This window comes from Artemia sp. Qi Xiang Cuo, chromosome 8 (assembly GCF_049724085.1).
Source record: "Artemia sp. Qi Xiang Cuo chromosome 8, ASM4972408v1, whole genome shotgun sequence".
Classification (NCBI taxonomy): domain Eukaryota; kingdom Metazoa; phylum Arthropoda; class Branchiopoda; order Anostraca; family Artemiidae; genus Artemia; species Artemia sp. Qi Xiang Cuo.
In genome coordinates this window covers 17,132,233-17,155,498 of record NC_142801.1, presented here as the reverse complement: position 1 = coordinate 17,155,498, position 23,266 = coordinate 17,132,233, and the positions used below count along the sequence as shown (strand labels likewise).

Genomic DNA, 23,266 nt, shown 5'->3' with positions numbered 1-23,266 from the left:
AAATTGAATGTTAAGACTAAGGGGCTTAGACCAGGAATAGATTTTAAAACATTTTACATTAAAGAAGTTTTTCACAAAAAAGTAAAGAACTACCTCGAACCAAGGACGAAGAGAAAGAAAGGCAAATAATAGCTTAAGCATAAAACGAACAGAAATTACAATAAATAATAAAGTCAAACTTAAAACCAACAAAATTCCCACAAATAAGAATTGGACTAACACAACCTCAGCGTCATAAAGACAAAAATGTCATTTTCGCTTTGCTGAAAGGGACAAATCAGTACTCCGCATGCGAATAAGTGATTGTCCCTGTTAACATAGATCGGGGACTATAATACTTCTAAATAGTTTTCAAGGTAGCTTACTCATGTGCCAGCGAGTGTTATGTAAAGTCACTGACAGTTAAAGTTTTTAAAGAGCGCTTTTTGCAAGAGACTAACTGAGCGAGTGCGCAATTTAAACTGAATATTTTACGAGCTGCTTGTGATGAAACTGACTTGTAGCTTGTAAAAACCCGAAGCTGAAATCTTTTTTTTTTTTTTCGCTTGAGTGAGATTTTAGTAGTTTAGCGAAAAAAAAAAAAAAAAAAACAAAAAAAAAAAACGAATGGAATCACTTTTTTGTAATATTTTTCCATACATACCTTACACGAAAGTTCCCAAGAATGAGAGCGAATCCTATTACTTCAGCGGACATCAAATCGCTTAATCTACTTACAATGCTATTTCCCAGGGTTTATAGAGCAACTCTGTCGATGGGGACCAAACGGAGAAGCTATGCGCGTTCTGTCAATAAAGAGCCAATTTTTACTGCTTGAGCTTGATCATACCTGGGATACTTGTGCAAAATACTTTCTTAGTCTTATCAAATGGTAAAGATGAAAAAATGAAGGGGCTATTTGATGATTCAAAAATATACCTCCTTTATTCCACCATAAAGAAGGCGTACCAAATATATTCAGTCAAGAAGGGTATGAATTGTTAAGTCTCCTCCCCCGTATGAACGTTCCTCATATCCCCCGTCCTGACTTAAGTAAAATTTGATGTATTACATATTTTTGAATATTCTTACGGAACCATTCTGAAAACTCTCACACACTCCAAAAAAAGCCCCGTGAGTTCTTGAAAAAGGGTAATTAATCCGCTTATGTAGTACCTAAAATGCAATTTTATATGCCTGAAGACATTTAGAATGGAAAGAGAGAAAGAAAGAACCTGCCATACAGTGAAGTAAGGTGTGTTTTCAAGAGTTTTCCGAGTTTATTGATGGAAGTCATTATAAAAATTGGAATTTTTCTTGTACACACTTACTGTGAACAGTAACAAATCAAAACAGAAAAAATCAGCCCGTTACTTGTGAATTTTTTTCTTGCTTCTCGTCCCTTACATATGAATTAATCTTCGTCAACATCACGGCTTGCACTGCGACTGCGAGGACGACGGGGGCTTCTTGGATCTTCATCCCCACTGCAATAGGAAATAAATAAGTAACATAAATAAAAGGACAAGGAATATGGTGCGTGACCATATGTGCGCACCTTGTAACCTAAAAAGTACCATTCTCAATAATTTTCACAGATCAGGAGAGGTATTCCAATCCACTATTGCCCCCGCCCCCCCACCATCCATGAAAATCCTTTCTTTTCAACTTAGTCTTTGCATTAAATTTTTATCCGGATCCTAATAGTATAAACTAGTGTGCGCACATACCTGAAAAGAAACTTCCATAAACTTGAAAAAGAAAGAAAGAAAAATAGCAGCAAAAGAGATAGAGAAGCCGATGTACCAAACAGAAGATCTATCTGCAGAAATTGAACAGTAGAAAACTATACATCTAGGAAGAGCTCTCCCCCCCCCCCCTGGGTACATTAAAGACAAAAGAGGTATAATTTATCCTGTACAGGGCTTCTGTGAGATACTTAATACATGGCTGCTATTACACCTAAAGGTCGTATGACATTTCGAATCTCTGAGGTAGGTGTGAGAAGGTGACTTTTAGAATAAGATCAAAGGAGAGCTAAAGAGCCTATATGATATTTGGAATCTATGAGGTAAATGTAAAAAGGTAATTTTTCAAAGGCAATTTGCGAATTTTGCTGAAGTTCGTATGTTTCAAAGGTAATTTGCGAATAAGATAAAAGAAGGGACTAACACGTAAATGTAGAGGAGGAGGATCAATGTGTGATTATTGATGCATTCCCAACAAATCTCTGAATGAATAAAACACAACCAACGGTGTTTAGCAGATCAGAGGCTGTATTAGGGGAGAGATAGAAGGGGCACTTACCCCGGGTGCAGAAATTTCAGGGGTACATAATAACAAATAAATACTGTAACCGGTATCATCCTTTTGTGATTTTTAAAATTTATAATCCCAGTTGGTATAATCCCCAAAGGAATATGTTTATGCCACCTATGTTGATGTGTAAAAAAGATATAAAACTTAATCCAAAAAGAAGAAAAACTTACCGCGATTTTGAACGAGAGCGCGAACGGCTTACCGAACGATCACCACGGTTACGGGAGGGAGACCTGAAACACAAAGAATATCATCATAATTTTAAAATATTAATATTCATTTTGTATGTTTAAATGCTTAATTTCACTTTCTAGTCTGTTGTCTCTTTCTTACGCTGCAGAAAGAACTGATATAAATTTAGTTCAATGAACTCATTAGCACTGGTTAAGAATCCGGTAAGCGCGCGATAAGTGAAGTTTCGTTAATACTAATGAAATAAAACAAGATAGGATGAAAATATAAGAGTTTGTGAACAAATTTGGGCTATATATTTGCACATTAGGGAGTGGAAGTAAAGCACAGAATATATTAAATATGGAGCCTAACCTGACCTAGGTACCTTTTTTCCCCTAAACTCCGAGAAACTAAAGTTTAAATATAGTTTTCCGCAGTGAGAAACCCTTGTTTATGCTGGGTCAGACATCCAATTACCGGGTAATGGCTATTTGATTTTTGCTTTTTCTGAATGCGCGCTTACCTGATTCTTAAGCGGTACCAACTCATCTTTGCTTAAAATTAATTAAAAAAACTTTTTCCACAAAATAAGTTTTTCAAAGAAAAGTAAACAACTCCATTAAACAAAAATGAGCAAAAATAAAATCAAGTAATCTACCAAGCGTGAAACTACCACAAATCATCATCGATAAATAAATGAAACCCAAAACGAACAGAAATTACAATAAATAACCGAGTCAAGCTCAAAAGGAGCAGATAATATCATCAGTTGAGCTCAAAATCCCTATGCCTTCCCAAGGCCAGAACAAAATTTGCACTTTACTGAAAAAAAATATAAATGTTTCTACTTTTATAACTTTAATAAATCAAATAATATTAACATTTTGATTGCTAAATATTAGTATATGTATATTATTAAACTGACAATGCATCTTCATCTGTATTTTTTTCAGTTGTTATCCTTAAAGACCTAATTTCTAAAACTTTCAACTATGTTGAATAAAATGGCTATCTAAAAATTTTGATTTGATCTGTTTGGGAAAAGGTGGGCGTGAGAGGGGGGTTAGTTGCCCTCAAATCACTTCCGACTATTAAAAAGGGCACTAGTCCTTTGAATTTCCAATTGAATGAGCCCTTTTTCAAGTTTCTACGACAAAGATTTCAATAAAACCTTATATGCACCCAGGGCATAACTTATAACCCTTGCCAGGAAGACTGTGGGGGGAGTGTCCTGCTCAAAGGTATAATTTCCTGAAAGTTGAACTGCATGGAACAAAATGGTTATCTCAAAATTTGGATTGGATGTGTTTGGGGGAATGCTGGGCGTGGAAGGGGTGTTAGTTGCCTTCCAATCACTTTCGACTATTAAAAAGCGCACTAGCCATTTCAATTTCCAATCGAATGAGCCCTTTTGAAGTTTCTACGACAACGAGTTCTATAAAAACCTTATTTGTCCCCAGGGCATAACTTACAACTCTTGCCCCGAGGGCTGTGGGGGGGGGGGGAGGTTGTCATCCTCAAAGATCTAATTTCCAAAACTTAAAACTACGTTGAATAAAATGGCTATCTTAAAATTTTGATTAGATCTTTTTTGGGGAAAAGGTGGGCGTGAGAGGGGGGTTAGTTGCCCTCCAATCACTTTCGAATACTAAAGAGGGCACTAGCCCTTTGAATTTCCAATCGTATGAGCCTTTTATTGATGCATTTATGACAACGTCTTCTATAAAAACCTTATATGCCCCCAGAGCATAACTTACAACCCTTGCCCTGAAGGCTCTGGAGGAGTGTCTCCTTGAAGAACATAATTTCTATCTGGAAATCAACTACGCTGAACAAAATGGTTATCTCAAATTTTGATTGGATGTGTTTTGGGAAATGGTGGGCGTGGAAGGGGTGTTAGTCGCCTTCTAATGACTTTCTCGACTAATAAAAAGGGCACAAGCCACTCCCATCCAATTGAATGAGCCCTTTTTGAAGTTTCTATGACAACTTCTTCGATACGAAGTGCCCTGCTCTAAAGGAAAAAATTAATAAACAATACATTGTGCCAACTTCGTTCTTATATGCCCCCAGGGCATAACTTAAAACCCTTGCCCTGAGGGTTGTGAAAGATTGTCCTCCTCAAAAACATATTTTCTATCTGTAAATCAACTACGCTGAACAAAATGGCTATCTCAAATTTTGATTGGATGTGTTTGGGGGAATGATGGACGTAGGGGGGGGGGAGGGGCTAGTTGCCCTCCAATCACTTTCGAGTATTAAAAAGGGCATAAGCCCTTTTCGAAGTTTCTACGACAACCCCTTCGATACGAAGTGCCCTGATATGGAAAAAAAATAATAATAATATATTGTGTCAACATCGTTCTTTACGTTGGCAGCGCGATTGCACTGACTATGATATATTATAATCAGTTTCAAGAACGGTTTTAATATGTAAAATAAACGAATACACATTTTTTTCCATGGAAGAAAATCGATAGTCACTATTCTTGCTAGCCAAAACAATCGGTTGTTTATATTACCTGTATTTCTAACTGAAATAGCGAAAGTAAACAGAAAAATTTCTGTACAGGCTTTCATGCTTTCTTCTTTAGCTTTTAGCGAAGGAAAAAAAAGGAAAAAAAAACTCGCAGCCTTTCTTATTGTTCAATAGAATAGCATCATCTCCAATTAAGCTAATTCAATTAACACTAATGAGTAGCTAGACCCAAAGGTATCTTATATGCATCCACTAAACGTTTTGAGAGATTCATGCTTAGCTGATAGAAAGTTATACATGGCCTGACCATGAATTAACTTTTTTTTTAATTTAATTTTATTTTTTTGACATTGCAAATAATAAATATGCTTATTATTTATATTTTTATCTGGTTTTATTATGAAAAAACAAAACGAACACTAAAATATAAATCATCATTACCCCCCCCCCCCCGGACTGAAACAAAATGCGAACATGATATCATAGTTAATAATAATAATTTGATTCAAAGACAGGCTATACAACTCTAGACAACTCTATACTATACATACTATACTCTTTACTATATACTCTATACTATACTATACAACTCTAGGCTATACAGGCTAGACAACTCTATAAAATGAAAAACTCGAATAGTCCATAAAGTTTATAATCTTCACTCTCATACAAAATTATGAAATAGCGATACGCCAGGAATTTTTGACACGACTATTACTTTGACCGTCAGACTTTCCTCAGTGTCATTTGGAAGTTGAATATCATCAGCTATTATCCAAACTTTTGTTATGGACATCCCTTGCTGGCAGACTATCACATATTTGAAATAATAATTAAGTAAATTTTACTTAAATAATACTAAATATTTAAATAATACTTAAGTAGATTGTAGCCAGTTGGGATGAGAAGTGTGGCTTTCCTAAGGCACTTATTATGTCAGCTTTACACTGATTTTTATCCAGACATTGCAAATATTTAGAACTTGGTTTCATCGAGGTTTCATAAATTAGCCATGGATTTATGGTGCAAGTAAATTTGTTGAATTCAAGTTTTAGAGCATAATTTAGATTACATTTTACATTACCTATTTTGTTGGATTAATTCACATATCAGGCAGCTTAAGGTCTCGCTGTCGATCATTTGGGTTAAAAAAAAAAAAACTTTTTTATGAAGTTAAGATTGATATCTTGTCCCAGGTTCGGTCATGGTAACGAAGCTAAAAGGAATTGTGGACCGAATTCCAATCAAAACTGATACTAATTTAGTCTTCAAAAATTTTAAAAGTAGCCAAAAAACAAAATCTAAAAATAGAACGAACACTGGTCAATTGATGGCGCGCCGCTAATATTTTTAGGCACCCCCCAAAAAAAATCGGTGACGACGGCGGCGCACCACCGCAGGCGTAATTGTGTCCGCCGCCATTGAATTTTATTTTGGCGTGGCTTCGGGGTTTAGCTGCAAGGCGTATTCCCACCCTAATCCCCCACGGAGCAGGAAATTCTCCCACATACAAAATTGAGCAGCCAAAAAGTAAGTATGACAAATAAAAATTAAGAAGAAGAGAAGAAATTTTGGAATATTCTGCTTATATTCCTAAATACAGGCAGAATGTATAGTGTAGAATATTCTACATTAGTTTATTACATTTTTATTTATTTTAATTTTTTTTATGTTTTTGAGTGGTTAAGTTATCAAAACATATATGATAAAGGTTAAAGAAACCAATAATTTGAAAATATGAAAATAGTGGCAACTGTAGAAGAGTTGTCCTATGATGGAAGTAAAAAGATATATCAGATTGAGACTAAGAAGTATGAGTAATTACTTCCCATGGACTTGATCTGGTACAAACCAGAGGCCTCACTAGCCAAAATGTGGGGGGGGGGGCAATGGGTTTTACCGACTGATTTCACTGAAATTAATATCGAAATTAATATGAAAAAAAAAAAATTAATAAACACATATCCGTCATCTTCATTGAAAAAAAAAACAACAAAAAACTTGGAACCTCAACAACAGTGTTTTCCAATATGCTGAACCCGGTGGTATTATTTGCTATACAATCGCTTGCCTCTTGTAAGTGTTTCCTCCTTTTTTCCGGATATCAAGCAAATTTTCTTTTGCTCGTGACACGTTTCATGTACAAGACTAAACTTAATGAAGTTTATAGTTTGTGATCAGCATTAAAAAAAAAACTTTTGTATATTAATTGTTACCAAAATTCTTTTTTCCTTTTAGAGTTTTGGTTACTATTGGTGAGACTCCTTACTTACAGTTCGTTAACACGAACTATTTGATTCAACACCATATATTCTATAAGTGTTTTAGAATATAGGCTGAACTTCCATAATCTCTTCTTTTCTTCATTCTTTTAATTGTGTTAATTTACATTTGGCTGCTCAGCTTTACACGTCGGTAGTTTTCCAGGGGAAATTTTACATAGCTGAATTTTCCACCGAAATTCGCCAGACCTTATATGGGTAACTTTATTAACAATTCTACTCCAAAAGGAGCGCCTTAGCTCCGCCTTCGAGTTCAACTGAGATAGACCTTTGCAATCGCCTCGATTGACCAAAACAAAACCGGTTGACGTTAGCATTCGCTTTGATTCTGATCAAATTAAATAATGAGTGATAGAGAGTTAGTGATTGGATTGTTGGACAATTTAGTCGATGAAGATTATGATCGTGAGAGGCGTGGCAGGCAATATAAAGCTCATTCGCGTCGCAGAATACTCTCAAGTGAGAGTGATAGCGATCAAACAAATGGCTCTCGGAGCCCAGAGTTTCAAACTCGTGCTCGTTATGGCTCTCGGAGCCCTGAAATTAGTTCTAGGAACGAAAAATCTTGCTCTCAGAGCCCCACAAAAATTTAGGACACAAAGCGGAAGGCTTCTCCGGAAAAACACAAAGGTAAAAGATTAAAAGAAAACACGTCAAATGACGCTCTATTCAAAAAGATTTCTGAAGAACGTTCTGGTACCAAAGAGGGTCCCAAGATCCATAAGAAACTTGCCAAAGTTGCAAATAGAGCTTTTTCTCAGCCTTTGGATATAGTGAAGCTAAAAGAGTTATTTGAGAACCACCCTAGGCCTGCGAAATCCGAAAAAATTGTTCCTCCAAAGGTGAATGGTGAAATTTGGGCTATTCTCTCATCACAGGCTAAAACGAGGGATGCTAAGGCACTTCAAGTGCAGCGGACAATTGCTCACTCAACATTTTGTGTTTTAGAGGCAGCAAATGCGATTCTTGAGCTAGAAAATGAGCATATTCAAGAAAAGGTTGTCAAAAACCTTTACAGATGCAGTTCACATGCTTGGCCTCACCAATTACGATCTAAGTTTAAAAAGACGTCATGCAATGAAATTCGAATTGAGCCCAGATCCCACTATAGCATCAGCTTTATGTGCCCCTGAAGTCAAAGTCACGGAGTATCTTTTTGGCCAAGATATTGCCAAAACAACGTCTAAAGCTAAATCCGAGGCGGATTTGAAAAAATCCTTTGGAAAACCAAAAAACGTGCAAGGGGGGGGGCCTACCGTTATCGCCGATGGCAGAACGAGGCCCCCCGTCCAAATTATCGCAGAAGGCAGGGCCAGGACCGTCAAGAGAGGTCCAAATTCCAGAATTTCCAGAATTTCCAGAAAAGGGATCTCAAATAGCTGGTATGTACTATTTATCATACCCCGACCTTGATTTTTATGATTTTGTTGTCAATTTCAATAGACAGTCACAACATTAGGCTGATAACTTTAAAGCTGGGAGAATTAGTAAGTACATCTCAAAATGGCAGTCAATAACCAGTGATTTGAATATTTTGAATATTGTAGCCTCAGGCTATAAGATTCAATTTGAGAAAACACCACTAAAAGCTTTGAAAACAAAAAACAAAAGTTTTACGTTTGAAGAAATACAGGCTATAAGAAAAGAAGTTGATATTTTATTGCATAAAGGTGTTATTGTTAAAGTACCCGACTTCAGAATAAAGGAAATACGTTGTATTTCTCCCGTTTTTACAGTCCCAAACAAAGATGGGTCTACCCTGTTTATTCTTAACCTTAAAAATTTAAATAAAAACCTTAAATATTACCATTTTAAAATGGAAAGTGTTCATTCTGCGGTTCTTTTGATGACAAAAATTGTTATATGGCGTCTATTGACCTAGTCGAGTTTTATTATTAATTCCCTGTTGATTTTGAATATAACATGTGGCTTTGTTTTAAAGTTTACCTTTGTTATGCGTTCACTTCAATGCCAAATGGCTTATCATCGGCCCCGAGGGTTCTTACGAAACTTATGAAACCTGGTATCTCTCTGCTTCGAAGAAAAGGGTATTTGTCAGTTACGTATTTAGACGATTCTCTCCTTCTGGGAAGGTCATATTTAGAGTGTCAAAATAATGTCTATGAAACAGCGAAATTACTGTCAGAACTGGGGTTTGTGATCCACCCGAGAAAGTCAGGTCTGATTCCAAGCCAACAAATAGAATTTCTGGGCTTTTTGTTAGATTCGCGATCAATGCGTATTTTCCTGCCGGAAAGAAAAATTAAAAGTTATAAATTTGGTTTCAAAAATTCTTAGTCAAAAATTGACTACGATTCAAGAATTGGTTGAAACTCTTGGCGTTCTTGTTTCAACATTTCCAGCAGTAGAATTAGGGCCTTTATATTACCGAAATTGAAAACTCAGGCATTAAGGTACGCGAAGGGTAATTTTGCGGCAAGGATAATTTTAACATCCGATGTAAATTCAGAACTACAATGGTGGTTGGATATTGCCAATCATGCTTCTAAAGCAATCGAGTCTAGATCAATTGACAAATATTTGTGTAGTGATGCGTCGAAATTAGGTTGGGCACTCGTGGATGAATATTCCATGAAAACGGCCACAGGTGAATGGTCCTCAGAAGAGAAGAAATTTTATATCAATGTCTTAGAATCGAAGGCCGTTTATCTGGGATTAAAATGTTTTGCCCATGATATTAAAGGCATGCATGTTCGGCTGCGTTCTGACAATATAACCACAGTAGCTTATATAAATAAAATGGGAGGATCAAAATCTAATTTTTGTAATTATTTCGCAAATAAGATCTGGCAGGTAGTATTGCAGGGCAAAGGATGGATATCTGCAGAACATGTGCCTGGGGTTGCTGATATTGCGGATAAGGCATCACGAAAATTTGATAATGAAAATGAATGGAAATTGGATTCTGAAATATTTACTAATTTGAATTTTTTGGTATGTCAGTCAATAGATATTGATTTGTTTGCGACTAGATTAAATTTTCAGATTTAACCATTTTTTTCTTGGAAACCAGATCCAGATTGTTGTTTTGTAGATGCATTTGCAATTAATTGGAAGCATTATTTCTTTTATGCATTCCCCCCATTCAGTTTACTTCTGAGGACCCTTCAGAAGGTGGAAACAGATCAGGCCACTGGTATTTTGATCTTTCCAAATTGGACCATACAAGTATGGTATCCCTTACTATTAAAGCTTTTAATAGGAAGTCCAATATTTCTACCAAACGATAATTTTACTTTGTCTCTCCCACAGAAACCGACCTTGCACCATCCATTGTCCAAAACGTTACACCTAGCGGCTTGCGTCGTCTCCGGCAAGGGCTTCACCACCAAGGATATTCTCCCTCCACAGTCGATATTATCATGGATGGGTGGCGGGATTCAACTAAGCGCCAGTACAAAGTTTACATTGAAAAATGGATCGACGTTTGTGGAAGAAACACAATCCAGGCCTTGGAGGCAACTCTACCGGAAACTTTGACATTTCTTACGGAACTTTTTCACTCAGGTGTTGGATACAGTGCCATTAATACTGCGAGGAGTGCTTTATCGGCAATTCTACCAAGCCTTCAGTTAGGCAGTAATCACATCACCAAAAAGTTTATGAGAGGTGTCTTTAATAGAAGGCCTAGTCTACCCAAGATTTCAAGTATTTGGGATGTAAAATGTGTATTCGATCTCTTTAGACTGCCAGCTTGGGATATCGAAAATCTTCAATTAAAGACACTAACACAAAAATTAGAAGTTTTATTGATTCTATCAGCTTGAGAAAGAGTTCAGTTTTTGGCCAGTTTATCACTTAGTAACATGGTACATAATGACGATGGAAGTTTTGACTTTCAAATAAATGTATTGTTAAAAACATCGAAACCGGGAAACCACAAATCAGTAGTGAAATTTCGACATTTTAAAGAGTAGTTCCTGTGTCTTGCGACACACCTAGCTTGATATATTAGAATGACATCATATCAAAATTTAAACGACGCACTTTTTCTTACATATCGTAAGCCTCATACTGCTGCGTCCAAGTCATCTATTTCTAGATGGATAAAAGAAGTTTTATTTCTTGCAGGTATAGATATCAGTGTTTATGGTGCTCATAGCACAAGGTCTGCCTCAACGTCCCACCTTAAAGCAAGAGGAATTGATGTAGATCAAATCATAAAATATTTAGGCTGGACAAATACCAAAACATTTGCAAGGTTTTATAATAAACCAATTGAAAGTGGTCAGCAGTTATCTGTCTTTTGAATATATTCACTGTAATTTGCTATATTTGAAATATCTTCCTATAAACGAATTTTTGTACAACAGCCTCTTTTAATGAATAGGGCTATTAATGATCATTAGTGTTGGTTTAGCTCATGCTGAACTTTAAAATCTCAGTTGAACTCGAAGGCGGAGCTATGGCGCTCCTTTTGGAGTATAATTGATAAATTAAAAGAAAACTTACAATTTTTTATTTTTTATTTTATTTATACTCCAAAGAAGGAGCGCCAGCGTAGCTGAGAGTTCAACTGCCCTCCCAATTTCCCTTCCCGTTGAACTCTCAGCGTTTCATCATGAGCTTAACCACCGCATATTATAATGACTTTAAAATACTGGTTTTGTTTTGGTCAATAGAGGCGATTGCAAAGGTCTATCTCAGTTGAACTCTCAGCTACGCTGGCGCTCCTTCTTTGGAGTAGAATTACAATCAAACTTCAAACTTGGTAAGTTTTTGTTTAATTTATCAATTAACAAATATTCATTAACAAAATTTTTCATACCCAAAATAACAATGGATCGTATTTTTCTGAGCGACATTTTTTCCCATCTACTCGAGGAAAAAAAAGAAGAAAAAAGTAAAATATATGTAGTTCATATAAAATGGTGTATAATCAACAAAAGTACTGACAAGCAAATTCTAGGTAGCTATTGCATAATTTTTGTGAGTGTGTGTGTGTGTGGGGGGGGGGGGTATTTCATTCCCTATGTAGGGATGCAAATTCACAAAAATGTAGGAATCAAGGTTTTTTCTTCACTTTTTATATGCATAATAAATATTTTGTTATATATTTTTTAAGTTTGGGAGGGGCAATTTTTCTTTTTGTTCGATCTTTTTAATGAAAATACCAAAAAAGAGGCATTTTTTGAACTATAGAGGGGGAGGGTCAAGCAAAACTGAGAAGATTTCGCTGCTTTTGCAAACAATTAAATCTAATATACAAAATAAAGCGTTAAATTCAGAACTAGCATGAATGCATACTAAGCTCTTCGTTTTAAACATTCCGTAAAAGCTGTCTTATTTTGAATGTGTGACATTATGGGCCAACGATTAAGCGATAGATTAAATTAGGCTCAGTTACAATAAGTGAAGCTATTTGGGAAAAAATTATAGAGAAGTGAAATACCTAGTACGGGAGCGTGCCTTTTCCTCTGCTCCATTTCTGTCTTCACTTCGTTCACGGCGAGAAACTTCGGCAGAACGCTCGCGAGATTTGCTCCTAAATAAAATAATCGAGAATTATAGATATTTTGATGACGATTTCATAGATTAAAGGTTGTTCATTCTATAACTCGGATCATTTTTGGAAAGCGAAATACTATGAAAAAACTATTTTAGAGTCGTTTTTTGGAGTTCACTCATTTTGTTTTCAGTTTCACAGGAGCAAAACAATGAAACTATTACGATTTTTTTCCATCGTTGCCCGATATCTCTTTTTGTCGACTTTATCTGTCTTAACAGTATCATAGATTCATGTGCCCTATGGAGAAGGGAAGGTTTTTGAAGCATATGACAGGTTGCATCTTTTTATTAACCTTTTTTTTTAATGGATTCAAATTGAGATCCAACTATTTTACATTCTATCCTCTTTTCAGTGTTTCATACACCTTGAAAAGAGAAAGACGGCGTGCCTCCAAGATAAAAATAACTTGACTTCTAATTGTATTGAACCTTTTTTTAATATTCTTTGAATAAACAGCTTTCAAGTCGTCTTCTTTAACCATATAAAAAGAGAGAGAAAAAAAATGATTTATCGGTTCATTCTGTTGAGCAGGAGAATTAAATTGTTAACACAACGAAAATATGAATAAATAAAATATGTAAAAATAAATAAAAATTAAATTTAAATAAAATTATTACATAATTAAAACAAATGAACAAAATTATTACATAAAAAACAAGCACTACATAATTACTTTTCAGATAAAATGTAAGTAAATACGTAGAACAAATAAATAAAGGACAGAACGACAAAAATTAGAAAAAGATAGACCAGACAAGAAAAGAAATACTGGGGAAGCAGTGCAAAGAAGGAGATCTCAAAATGGACAAACAAATAAAGACCATATAAAAGAATATATTAATGTTCAATCATCAAAGCTTAATAAATAATAGTTTATGTTTGATGTTAAAGTATTATGATTATGTCTGAATGAATCAGTTGGAAATGTGTCTCTCAATCTATGGGATTAACAGTACTTGACATGTAATTGAGAACCTATATTTTTCGGAATTGACAGAAAAAACTTGATACGCTAAAGAATGCCCGAAAATCGAAGGAGGTCAAATCAACAGAAGTCATATTGGTTTACACGTTTAAGCCAGATCTCAACAGCCATCTTTAGGCAGCTTCGTTCGCTTAATTTATCTGCATTTAATTTATAAGCATAAGCCAAGTTGCCTAAAACTAAGCGGCGGCAGTTTTTGTATATTTTTCGGTCGAAGGTTAATTTTGCTATTTATCGGGTCCTTCCATCATGAAAAATAAGTAGGCTACTTGCAAAACTGTTTTTTTTTTTGGGGGGGGGGGCTGCATATCTGTCTGTAAGCATATCATCAGGGGGAATATTCTAAATCATCACATTCCTTCGGAAGAATAGATACATATTTCCTAGGGATTAAGTGTAAATGATTAGGGGCTTATCAAGTATTAGTAGTAGTGTTAAGTTCAGTGCCAGGGACAACGTCTTAAAAAAATGTTACTTAAGAATACATACACTAAATACTTTTTATTATCTCTCTTTGGTTCATTCCTATCGAAAATTAAGCTAAAAAATAAGCTCAAAATACAACTTTGATAGACATGTTTCGTCAAAGGGGAAGAGGACAGCCCATCTTAAAAAGAAAGAAAGAAATATAAGGACGATCAAATATTCGCCACATAAAATAAGGCTACCTTGACTTGGAAGCGGTCCTGCTGCGATCTCTGGTACGGGAGCGTGAGCGAGGAGAGCGACTGCGCGAGTAAGACTCTCTGATTGAGCGATCTTCGACAAGTCTAATACGGCGACCAAATAGTTCAGTGTCATCAAGAGAATCCAAAGCATTTTTCATATCGCTTCTAGTGGCAAAGTCAACAACTCTAAAAAAAAGAAGGAATTGTAGGGTTTTGTTTTAAAAATAAGGTTCAATTTGTTTAAGAGAGCCAAAAAAATCAGATTAACTCACTATCTAGAGCTGAATAACCTAAGTTAGACCCTGTCGAAACCTTTTCGACAACAGCGATTTCAAAGTACTGTTTATTTCAATCTGATGTCATATTTAAAGTTGTTTAGGCTCTTTTTCACAATGCTTGAAAATTTGATTTTCAGAATTATTAATTATAAATTAAAGTCAAGTCCAACCCAAGTAAGCAAAAATACAACTTTCCCTACTTTTGTAGATGAGGGACTAAAACCTTAGATTAGTCCCTCACGACAGGGTCACCTAAGTAAGACCCTGTCGAGACCTTTTCGACAACAGCGATTTCAAAGTACTTTTTATTTCAATCTGATGTCATTTTGAAGTTGTTTAGGCTCTTTTTCTCAATGCTTGAAAATTTGTTTTTCAGAATTATTAATCATAAATTAATGTAAAGTCCAACCCAAGTAAGCAAAAATACGACTTTCCTTACTTTTGTAGATGAGGGACGAAAACCTTAGATTAGTCCCTCACGACAGGGTCACCTAAGTTATACCCTGTCGAGACCTTTTCGACAACAGCGATATCAAAATACTTTTTGTTTCAATCTGATGTCATGTGCAAGTTTTTCAGAATTATTAATTATAAAATTTGTTTTTCAGAATTATTAATAATAAATTAGTGTCAAGTCGAATCTGGAAGTTCCAAAAAGCATTAATTAAAATTTTTTGTTACTGAACAATTTCTTCAGATTACTTATTGGTCAAAGATTGCTCTTCATACACTGTAACAGGGATACCGAGCTAAAAGAATATATTAACACATGGTTTCATAGGCAGCGCGCTAGCGCTGCCAAGTAAAGAACGATGTTGGCACAACGTGTTTTTTTTTTGTTTTTCTCCAGACCCGGGCACCTAGTATCGAAAGAGTTGTCGTAGAAAGTTCGAAAAGGGCTCATTCGATTCGAAATTGGAGTGGCTAGTGCCCTTTCTAATAGTCGACAGTGATTGGAGGGCAACTAGCCCCCCCCCACACCCAACATTCCCCCAAATACATCCAATCAAAATTTTGAGATAGCCATTTTGTTCATCGTAGTTGATTTCCAGATAGAAAATATCTTTTTGAGGAGGACACTCCCCCACAACCCTCGGGGAAAGGGTTTTAAGGTATTCCCTGGGGGTATATAAGGCTTTTATAGAAGGCGTTGTCTTAGAAACTCCAAAAAAAGGCTCATTCGATTGGAAATTCAAAGGGCTGGTGCCTGTTTTATTAGTCGAAAGTGATTGGCGGGCAACTAGCCCCGCCCCGTGCCCATCATTCCTCCAAACACATCCAATCAATATTTTGAGATAGCCATTTTGTTCTGCGTAGTTGATTTCCAGATAGAAAATATCTTTTTGAGGAGGACACTCCCCTACAACCCTCGGGGTAAGGGTTTTAAGGTATGCCCTGGGGGTATACAAGTTTTTTTTTTATAAAAGGCGTTGTCGTAGAAACTTCAAGAAATTCTCATTCGATTGGAAATTCAAAGGGCTAGTGCCCTTGGGCAACTAGCCCCCCCCACGCCCATAATTCCCCCAAACACATTCCATCAAAATTTTGAGATAGCCATTTTGTTCAGCGTAGTTGATTTCCCGATAGAAAAATATATTTTTGAGTAGGACACTCCCCCACAACCCTCGGGGCAAGTGTTGTAAGTTATGCCCTGGGGGCATATAAGATTTTTATAGAAGGCGTTGTCATAGAAAATTCAAAAAAGGCTCATTCAATTGGAAATTCAAAGGGCTAGTGCCCTTTTTAACAGTTGAAAGTGATTGGACGGTGGTTGACCCCCCTCTCAAGCCCACCTTTTCCCCAAACACATCCAATCAAAATTTTGAGATAGCCATTTTGTTCAACGTAGTTTAAAGTTCTGAAAATTAGGTCTTTGAGGATGACAACCCCCTCACAGCCCTCAGGACAAGGATTATAAGTTATGCCCTGGGGGTATAAAAGGTTTTTATAGAAAGCGTTGTAGTAGAAACTTCAAAAAGGGCTCATTCGATCGGAAATTGAAATGGCTAGGGCCCTTTTTAATAGTCGAAAGTAATTGGAAGGCAACTAACACCCCTTCTACGCCCTCCATTTCCCTAAACACATCCAATCAAAATTTTGAAATAGCCATTTTTTCCACACAATTAAAGCTCAGGAAATTATATCTTTGAGCAGGATAGTCCCCTCACAGTCTTCAGAGCAAGGGTTATAAGTTATGCCCTGGGGGCATATAAGTTTGTATTGAAATCTTTGTCGTAGGAACTTGAAAAAGGGCTCATTCGATTGGAAATTTAAAGGTATAGTGCCGTGTTTAATAGTCGAAAGGGATTTGAGAGCAACTAGCCCCCCTATCTCGCCCACTTTTTCCTCAAACACATCCAATCAAAATTTTTAGATAGCCATTTTGTTCAGTGTTATGGATTTCCAAATAGAAATTATATTTTTGAGGAGGACACTCCCCCACAGCCCTCAGGGCAAGGGTTGCAAGTTATGCCCTGGGGACATATAAGGTTTTTACTGAACCTGGCGTTGTAGAAACTTCAAAAAGGGCTCATTCGATTGGAAATTGAAATGGCTAGTGCCCTTTTTAATAGTCGAAAGAGATTGGAAGGCAACTAACTCCCTACCCTTTTTAATAGTCGAAAGTGATTAGAAGGCAACTAACACCCCTTCCACGCCCACCATTTCTCCAAACACATCCAATCAAAATTTTTAGATAGCCATTTTGTTCCACGCAGTTTAAAGTTCAGGAAATTATACCTTTGAGCAGGACACTCCCCCCACAGTCTTCGGGGCAAGGGTTATAAGTTATGACCTGGGGGCATATAAGGTTTTTTATTGAAATGTTTGCCGTAGAAACTTGAAAAAGGGTTTAATTGGAAATTTAAAGGGCTAGTGCCCTTTTTAATAGTCGAAAGTGATTTGAAGGCAACTAACCCCCCTTTGAGAAATTAGTTTTGGAAATTAGGTCTTTAGGGATGACAACCCATACCCCCACAACCCTCAGGGCAAGGGTTTTAAGTTATGCCCTGGGAGCATGTAAGGTTTGTATTGAAAGCGTTGTTGTAAAAACATCCAAAAGGGCTCATTCAATTAAAAATTGAAAAGGCTATTGCCCTTTTAATAGTCGAAAGCGATTGAGGGCAACTAACCCCCCTCTCACGCCCACCATTTTTCCAAACACATCCAATCAAAATTTTGAGATATCATATCAATTTTGTTCAACGTATTCGAAAGTTCAGGAAATTAGGTCTTTTAGGATGATAACCCCATCAGAGCTTTCAGTGCAAGGGTTGTAAGTTATGCCCTGGGGGCATATAAGGCTTATATAGCCCCTATGCCGAAATCCCTATGCCTTCCCAAGGCCAGAACATAATTTGCACTTCACTGAAAAAAATACAAATGAATGTGCATTGTCAGTTTAATATACATATACTGATATTTAGCAATCAAAATCTTAATATTATTTGATTTATTAAAGTTACAAATGTAAAAACATTTATATTCTTTTCCATAAAGTGCAAATTATGTTCTGGCCTTGGGAAGGCCTAGGGGTTTTGCGCCCAACTTATGGTAATTTCTGTTCGTTTTGGGTTTGACTCGGTTATTTATTATAATTTCAGTCCGTTTTGGGTTTCATTTATTTATCGATGCTTATTTGTGGTAGTTTCATGGTTGGTAGATTATTTGATTTTATTTTTGCTCTTTTTTCGTTTAATTGAGTTCTTTACTTTTCTTTGAAAAACTTATTTTGTGTAAAAAGTCTTTTTTAATTAATCCAAGAAAGACGAAACCAAGTTTATGACAAAAACATCAAAAAGCGAGTACCCCACTATTACACGTGGTTACTATGCGGAAGCTAAATAGAAAGGTACAAATCAAGAATCCGAATAAAAAGTGTTTCAACTACTCGTTTCACTGCTACTACTACTCAAAAAAAATGAATTAATAGCCGGACGGAACTCGATCTTAGTATGAGCAGCGTATATATCTACATCCACAATTCGGCGTAACCAATTTATTAGGAGAACGTAAATTTAGCTACGTTAACTGCATAGAATGTTCTCATTATTCATCTAAAAAAAAGACTTTTATATGCATTTTAGTTTTGAAAAGGAAAAACCATACTCTTTCTCCCCATGAATAGGTGAAGGGGTCACCCACTTTCCACCACCTGGCGCACGTCCCGTAATGCCACGGCGCCAGACAGTTTAGTCACGCTTAGCAAAATACCCGTTAGTCTTGGAATGCATTCGATGCGCGTATATGCGGTTCGAATGTGTATGCAGCTGGTGTATGCGGTTTCTGAAAGTAAGCATCCTATGGATATAGACCAAGCACCGAATTCACTAAAACTTTTATTTTCTAGTCTTTTTTTCTTGATCTCAGACTTTTCTTTGGTTTACCAAACCAAATAAAAAACAAGTTCTTGCAAAGAATCGCCTTTTTCACCAAGTGAAGCTCGTTCTCCTGGTACTTCAAATAATCTAACAAATTAGTTTATTAAACCTTTATCAAACCTTGTTCGGATAGCTGAGCCCCAACCCCCAAAACACCAAGAGAAGAAATAAAAAAAAAGAAATACAAAAATAAACCCCATGGGATATTCTACACCATATATTCTACCTGTATTTTGGAATATCGGTACAGCATTCCAGATTTTATTCTTTTCTTCATTCTTTTTATGGTCTTACTTTTCCTTTGGCTGCTCAATTTTATATCTGGGAGAAACTTTCCAGGGGGGGGGGGATTTTGAAGAGAGGAATATGCTGGACGCCGTTTTTATGTCTAAATTCACTTAACCGAGCAAAAACTCAATCACCGTATACTTTTTATTCAATAAAAATATCAAAAGCGCATTTTTCAAAACCTAGGATGAGGGCAAAAACTCTCTCCCTCAATTTACACCACTGGTCGTGAATATCACTAATCATGCGAGTATATTCCAAGCCAGAGAAATCAAACAAATTAGGTTGAAAGAGAGAAACAAAGATTGTACCACAAGAGCGACAATAAAGCCCCTACATAATAAAGCTTCAATAGTTTCAAAACGCAATAATGAGACAATTCGAACCTAACCTGAATTATTTCAAAAGCGTTTCAACAGTTTTAACTGATGTGCATCAAATATACCCCCATGTTCTTGTATCCAACTAACAAAATATTGAAAAAAAACTTTTTTTGTGCAACTTTACGTTCTTTCTAGAGATTCGGTTTTTCCGCCTTATTGTCTTCTATCAGTGAGAACAGTTTTACTGATATCCCTTAATAAACTCTTTGTAACAACAACTATATTTCAAATACAAGATCTAAAGCCAAACTGGCCAACCATGACAAAAAACAATAGAAATATAAAGAAATATAATATTTAGAATATATATAATAAAATAATATATATAAGAGAAAAATATATAAAAAAAAGAATAAAAATATATATAATATATTTAGAAATAATAGAAATATAAAATATAAAGACGGCAATGGGGTCCATGGCCAGTAAGTGAAAACGAAGAGAAAAAAAGCAGCAAAAAACAAGGCGTCTTCAGCGTAAAAAAACATATTTGTTTCTTTGTTTTTTTTTAACTATATTTCAACGAATTATTTACTTACATTGATACTTATTTACATGAGTAGTCAAGTGGACAATTGCTTGACGATATACTTCGAATTGTTTTGCCTGATTCCATTATATTAGCATCGTTATTAGTAAGGTTACGGGAAAGAATTTTCCTATTTAATTCATTCAATTTTCTTGTCTATGCATTCTTTTACGATTATACCAAAGAAATTACAATAATTCGAAATAGAAAATGTATGTAATTTTTTGTAAATGTAATTTTTAGTGCACTAATTCATTAGAAATGTATTAATTACAGAGATTATAAATGTTGACAAATTTACGTTAAGAAGGTGACGATTCGTTTTTTTGTAGATGGCATACAAATGGTTAAGATATTATCTTGCTTCCGTGGACAGTTCTAACAACTGAAACTTCTACACTAAGTAATATATATATAACAAGCGCAAGCTCGGCAATATGGTCGTGTCATCCACAAAGAAGTGGCACATTAATATAGCCTAAAATAGTATTAGTTAATTTTGCGCAAATAGCATTAAAAGTAAAGAAATAATGGGACTAAAATAGAAAAATACATGCTAAACTTCCGTATTTGAAACCCAGTGTTGGAACAGAAAACAAGAGAATAAAGAATTTAATTAAATTTGCATCTGGTACCAGTATGACAGAAAATGACGCCCACAAGATTCAATTTGATAAATACAATTCCAGTTTATTGTCCTTAAAGAAAAAACAGCTTAGCATCCTGTATGGATAAACAGCAAAGAATCTCTTTAAAGACATTTTCTAATGCAAGCTACTTCGAATTGGTTACTCTGCAGTTAATCAGCTTTACATATACAGAACCAGCAAAAAAAAATGTGATAGCTTTCCAAAAACGCCTATATACTTAGAACTATCAAAATAAATAACAGCTGGATTAACAGCAAAGAATCTCTCTGTAAAGACATTTTCTAATGCAAGCTATTTCGAATCGGTTACTCTGTTGTTAATCAGCTTTACATATACAGAACCAGCAAAAAAAATTGATAGCTTTCCAAAAACGCCTATAGACTAGAACTGTCAAAATACACAACAGCTTGAGACTACCAATTCTAATTCTCCTTTTATTGAACAGTACATTTTTCTATACTATATTCTCTAAGATATTATAACAAGTTTCCTTTATTAAGTTACTATTAAGTTACTATTAAGTTACACCCTTTATTAAGTTACTAGGAGAATCAGCTATACAACCTAGTTTAATATTTTAATTTACTGTTACAGCTTATTGTTACTGTCACAGCTTACTGTCACCATATCAATTTAAAGATGAAGGTTAACGGATTAGCAAGTAGTATTTTTTTTTTCAATTATACTCGGCGGAAATCAAGCAGCTCGATACTGAATGGGGCGGGCAAAGGTAATAAGAAGGCATTTTAAGGGAACTTGAACAATATTAAATGGGGGTAAAGACTAATAGCTAATAAGCAATATTGAATGGGGATAAAGACCAAAGGTTTGTATAGATTGGGGCAAAGGAGAACATGATCAGCTGGTGGCCTAAGGCAACTTGGTGCTGCAGGGAGTTGTTAGTAGCATCACAAGTAGCACACATGAATTTTGCAACGAAAAAGAAATATACAAAACCGAACTTACCCTTCATTCTTTCTTTTGCGGTGAGCATCTGCAAAAGTCACTTCGCCAGCTTTACGCATATAATCTTTAACATCCTAAAAGATAAAACATGAAAACAAATAGAATATGACAAATCCCACCCTCCAACCCCCTCGAAAATTCAAAGAAAAGATAAAACTAATGTTTCTAAAAAACTTACTTTTGTAAAAAAAATTTTATGTAGTAGAAGGGAAACAAAGACTTTAGAACTCAAAAAATTCTTTTTTTTTTAAATATAGTGTTGGGAACTAAGCAATCACATATTTTACCTTTTTTGGTGTTTACACAAGAAAAAAAATAGGTGGAAAAATATAGTATCCAACCAAGGCTATACCAAGCAGTTTTGATTAATACCTAGTTTTTGAACTTTCGAGTATTTTATTGAATAAAATCCCATAACAGCTCTACTTTTTTTTTTGCAAATTATCCGAAATCGTTTGATTTTGAAAGTTGGACCAGTTATGATATAAATAATTCTTGAAAAATAATGTGCATAAAAGAAACACGAAGCAAGCAAGTTAAGCATAGTTGCGCACCGATCCAAGCCCTACAGGATTAGGGGGGAGGGGAAGGCTTGCAAAATAAGTATAGTTTTATACTGCTAATTTCCAACTTTCTCGGTTAAATCAGACCAATCCGACCTCAAAAATTAGAATTTGGTTAAGGATAAATTGGCCAGAATTGCTGCATCTGTAATGTAGTGAATTCTACTATGAAAGTAGATGGCCGTACACCTTTTTGGCCACTAGGCAGAAATCATTTAAGATTGGCTTTGATGTTTAAGCATACCCAAAATATACTTACGTCATCTGACTAACGTTTATTTTGCTCTTTGCAGAAGTATTTGAATGGTAGGGATTTCAATGACTAAAAAGATATCAAATCGCATCTGTTTCCTTTTTTTTCGCCAGCGGAATCTGACGTTTTATTTGATGGATAAAGACGCTGTAAAAAAAATTACAGTCGTTTATTAAACTAAAACCCCCCACTTAAGCAGTCTCAAAAATTCACACTTACTTAGATGCCAACCCTATAGTCGAAAGTCGAGACAATGAAGCGTTTCAATTAAACAATTATAACTTTAAAAACAGTCCAAGCATTTGGTAGGTGACCTTACCTGGATCAATAGACCTAAGAGAATAACCCAGATTATTTAGGACTGTTTCTCAACTGGCCCCAAACAGAAATTTAGAATAGCCAATTTGCCATTTTGAGCCAAATTGCCAAATTTGCCTGGATTGCCAAAGTCAAACCAATAAACCAAAAACATGTTTGAGCAAACCAGTGAATGAAATTGGACCAAAAACAGGTTTGTGGGAACCAGTGAAGGAAATTGGATTTGAGCCAATTTGGCCAATC

At 35.5% G+C, this 23,266-nt stretch overlaps 1 protein-coding gene across 1 annotated transcript in view; it reads right to left on the bottom strand.

The window, feature by feature from the left end:
- Window positions 1-1,239: 1,239 nt before the first annotated feature.
- Window positions 1,240-23,266, bottom strand: part of LOC148949201 (serine-arginine protein 55-like) — a 58,600-nt gene continuing 36,573 nt past the window's right edge. The window contains exons 5-9 of the mRNA XM_089093244.1: window positions 21,890-21,963; window positions 14,417-14,602; window positions 12,647-12,739; window positions 2,469-2,531; window positions 1,240-1,466 (exon numbers count right to left, since the gene is read on the bottom strand). Coding sequence (XP_088949370.1) covers window positions 1,394-1,466; window positions 2,469-2,531; window positions 12,647-12,739; window positions 14,417-14,602; window positions 21,890-21,963 — 489 coding nt within the window. The 3' untranslated portion in view covers window positions 1,240-1,393. The remainder of the gene's footprint in view (window positions 1,467-2,468; window positions 2,532-12,646; window positions 12,740-14,416; window positions 14,603-21,889; window positions 21,964-23,266) is intronic.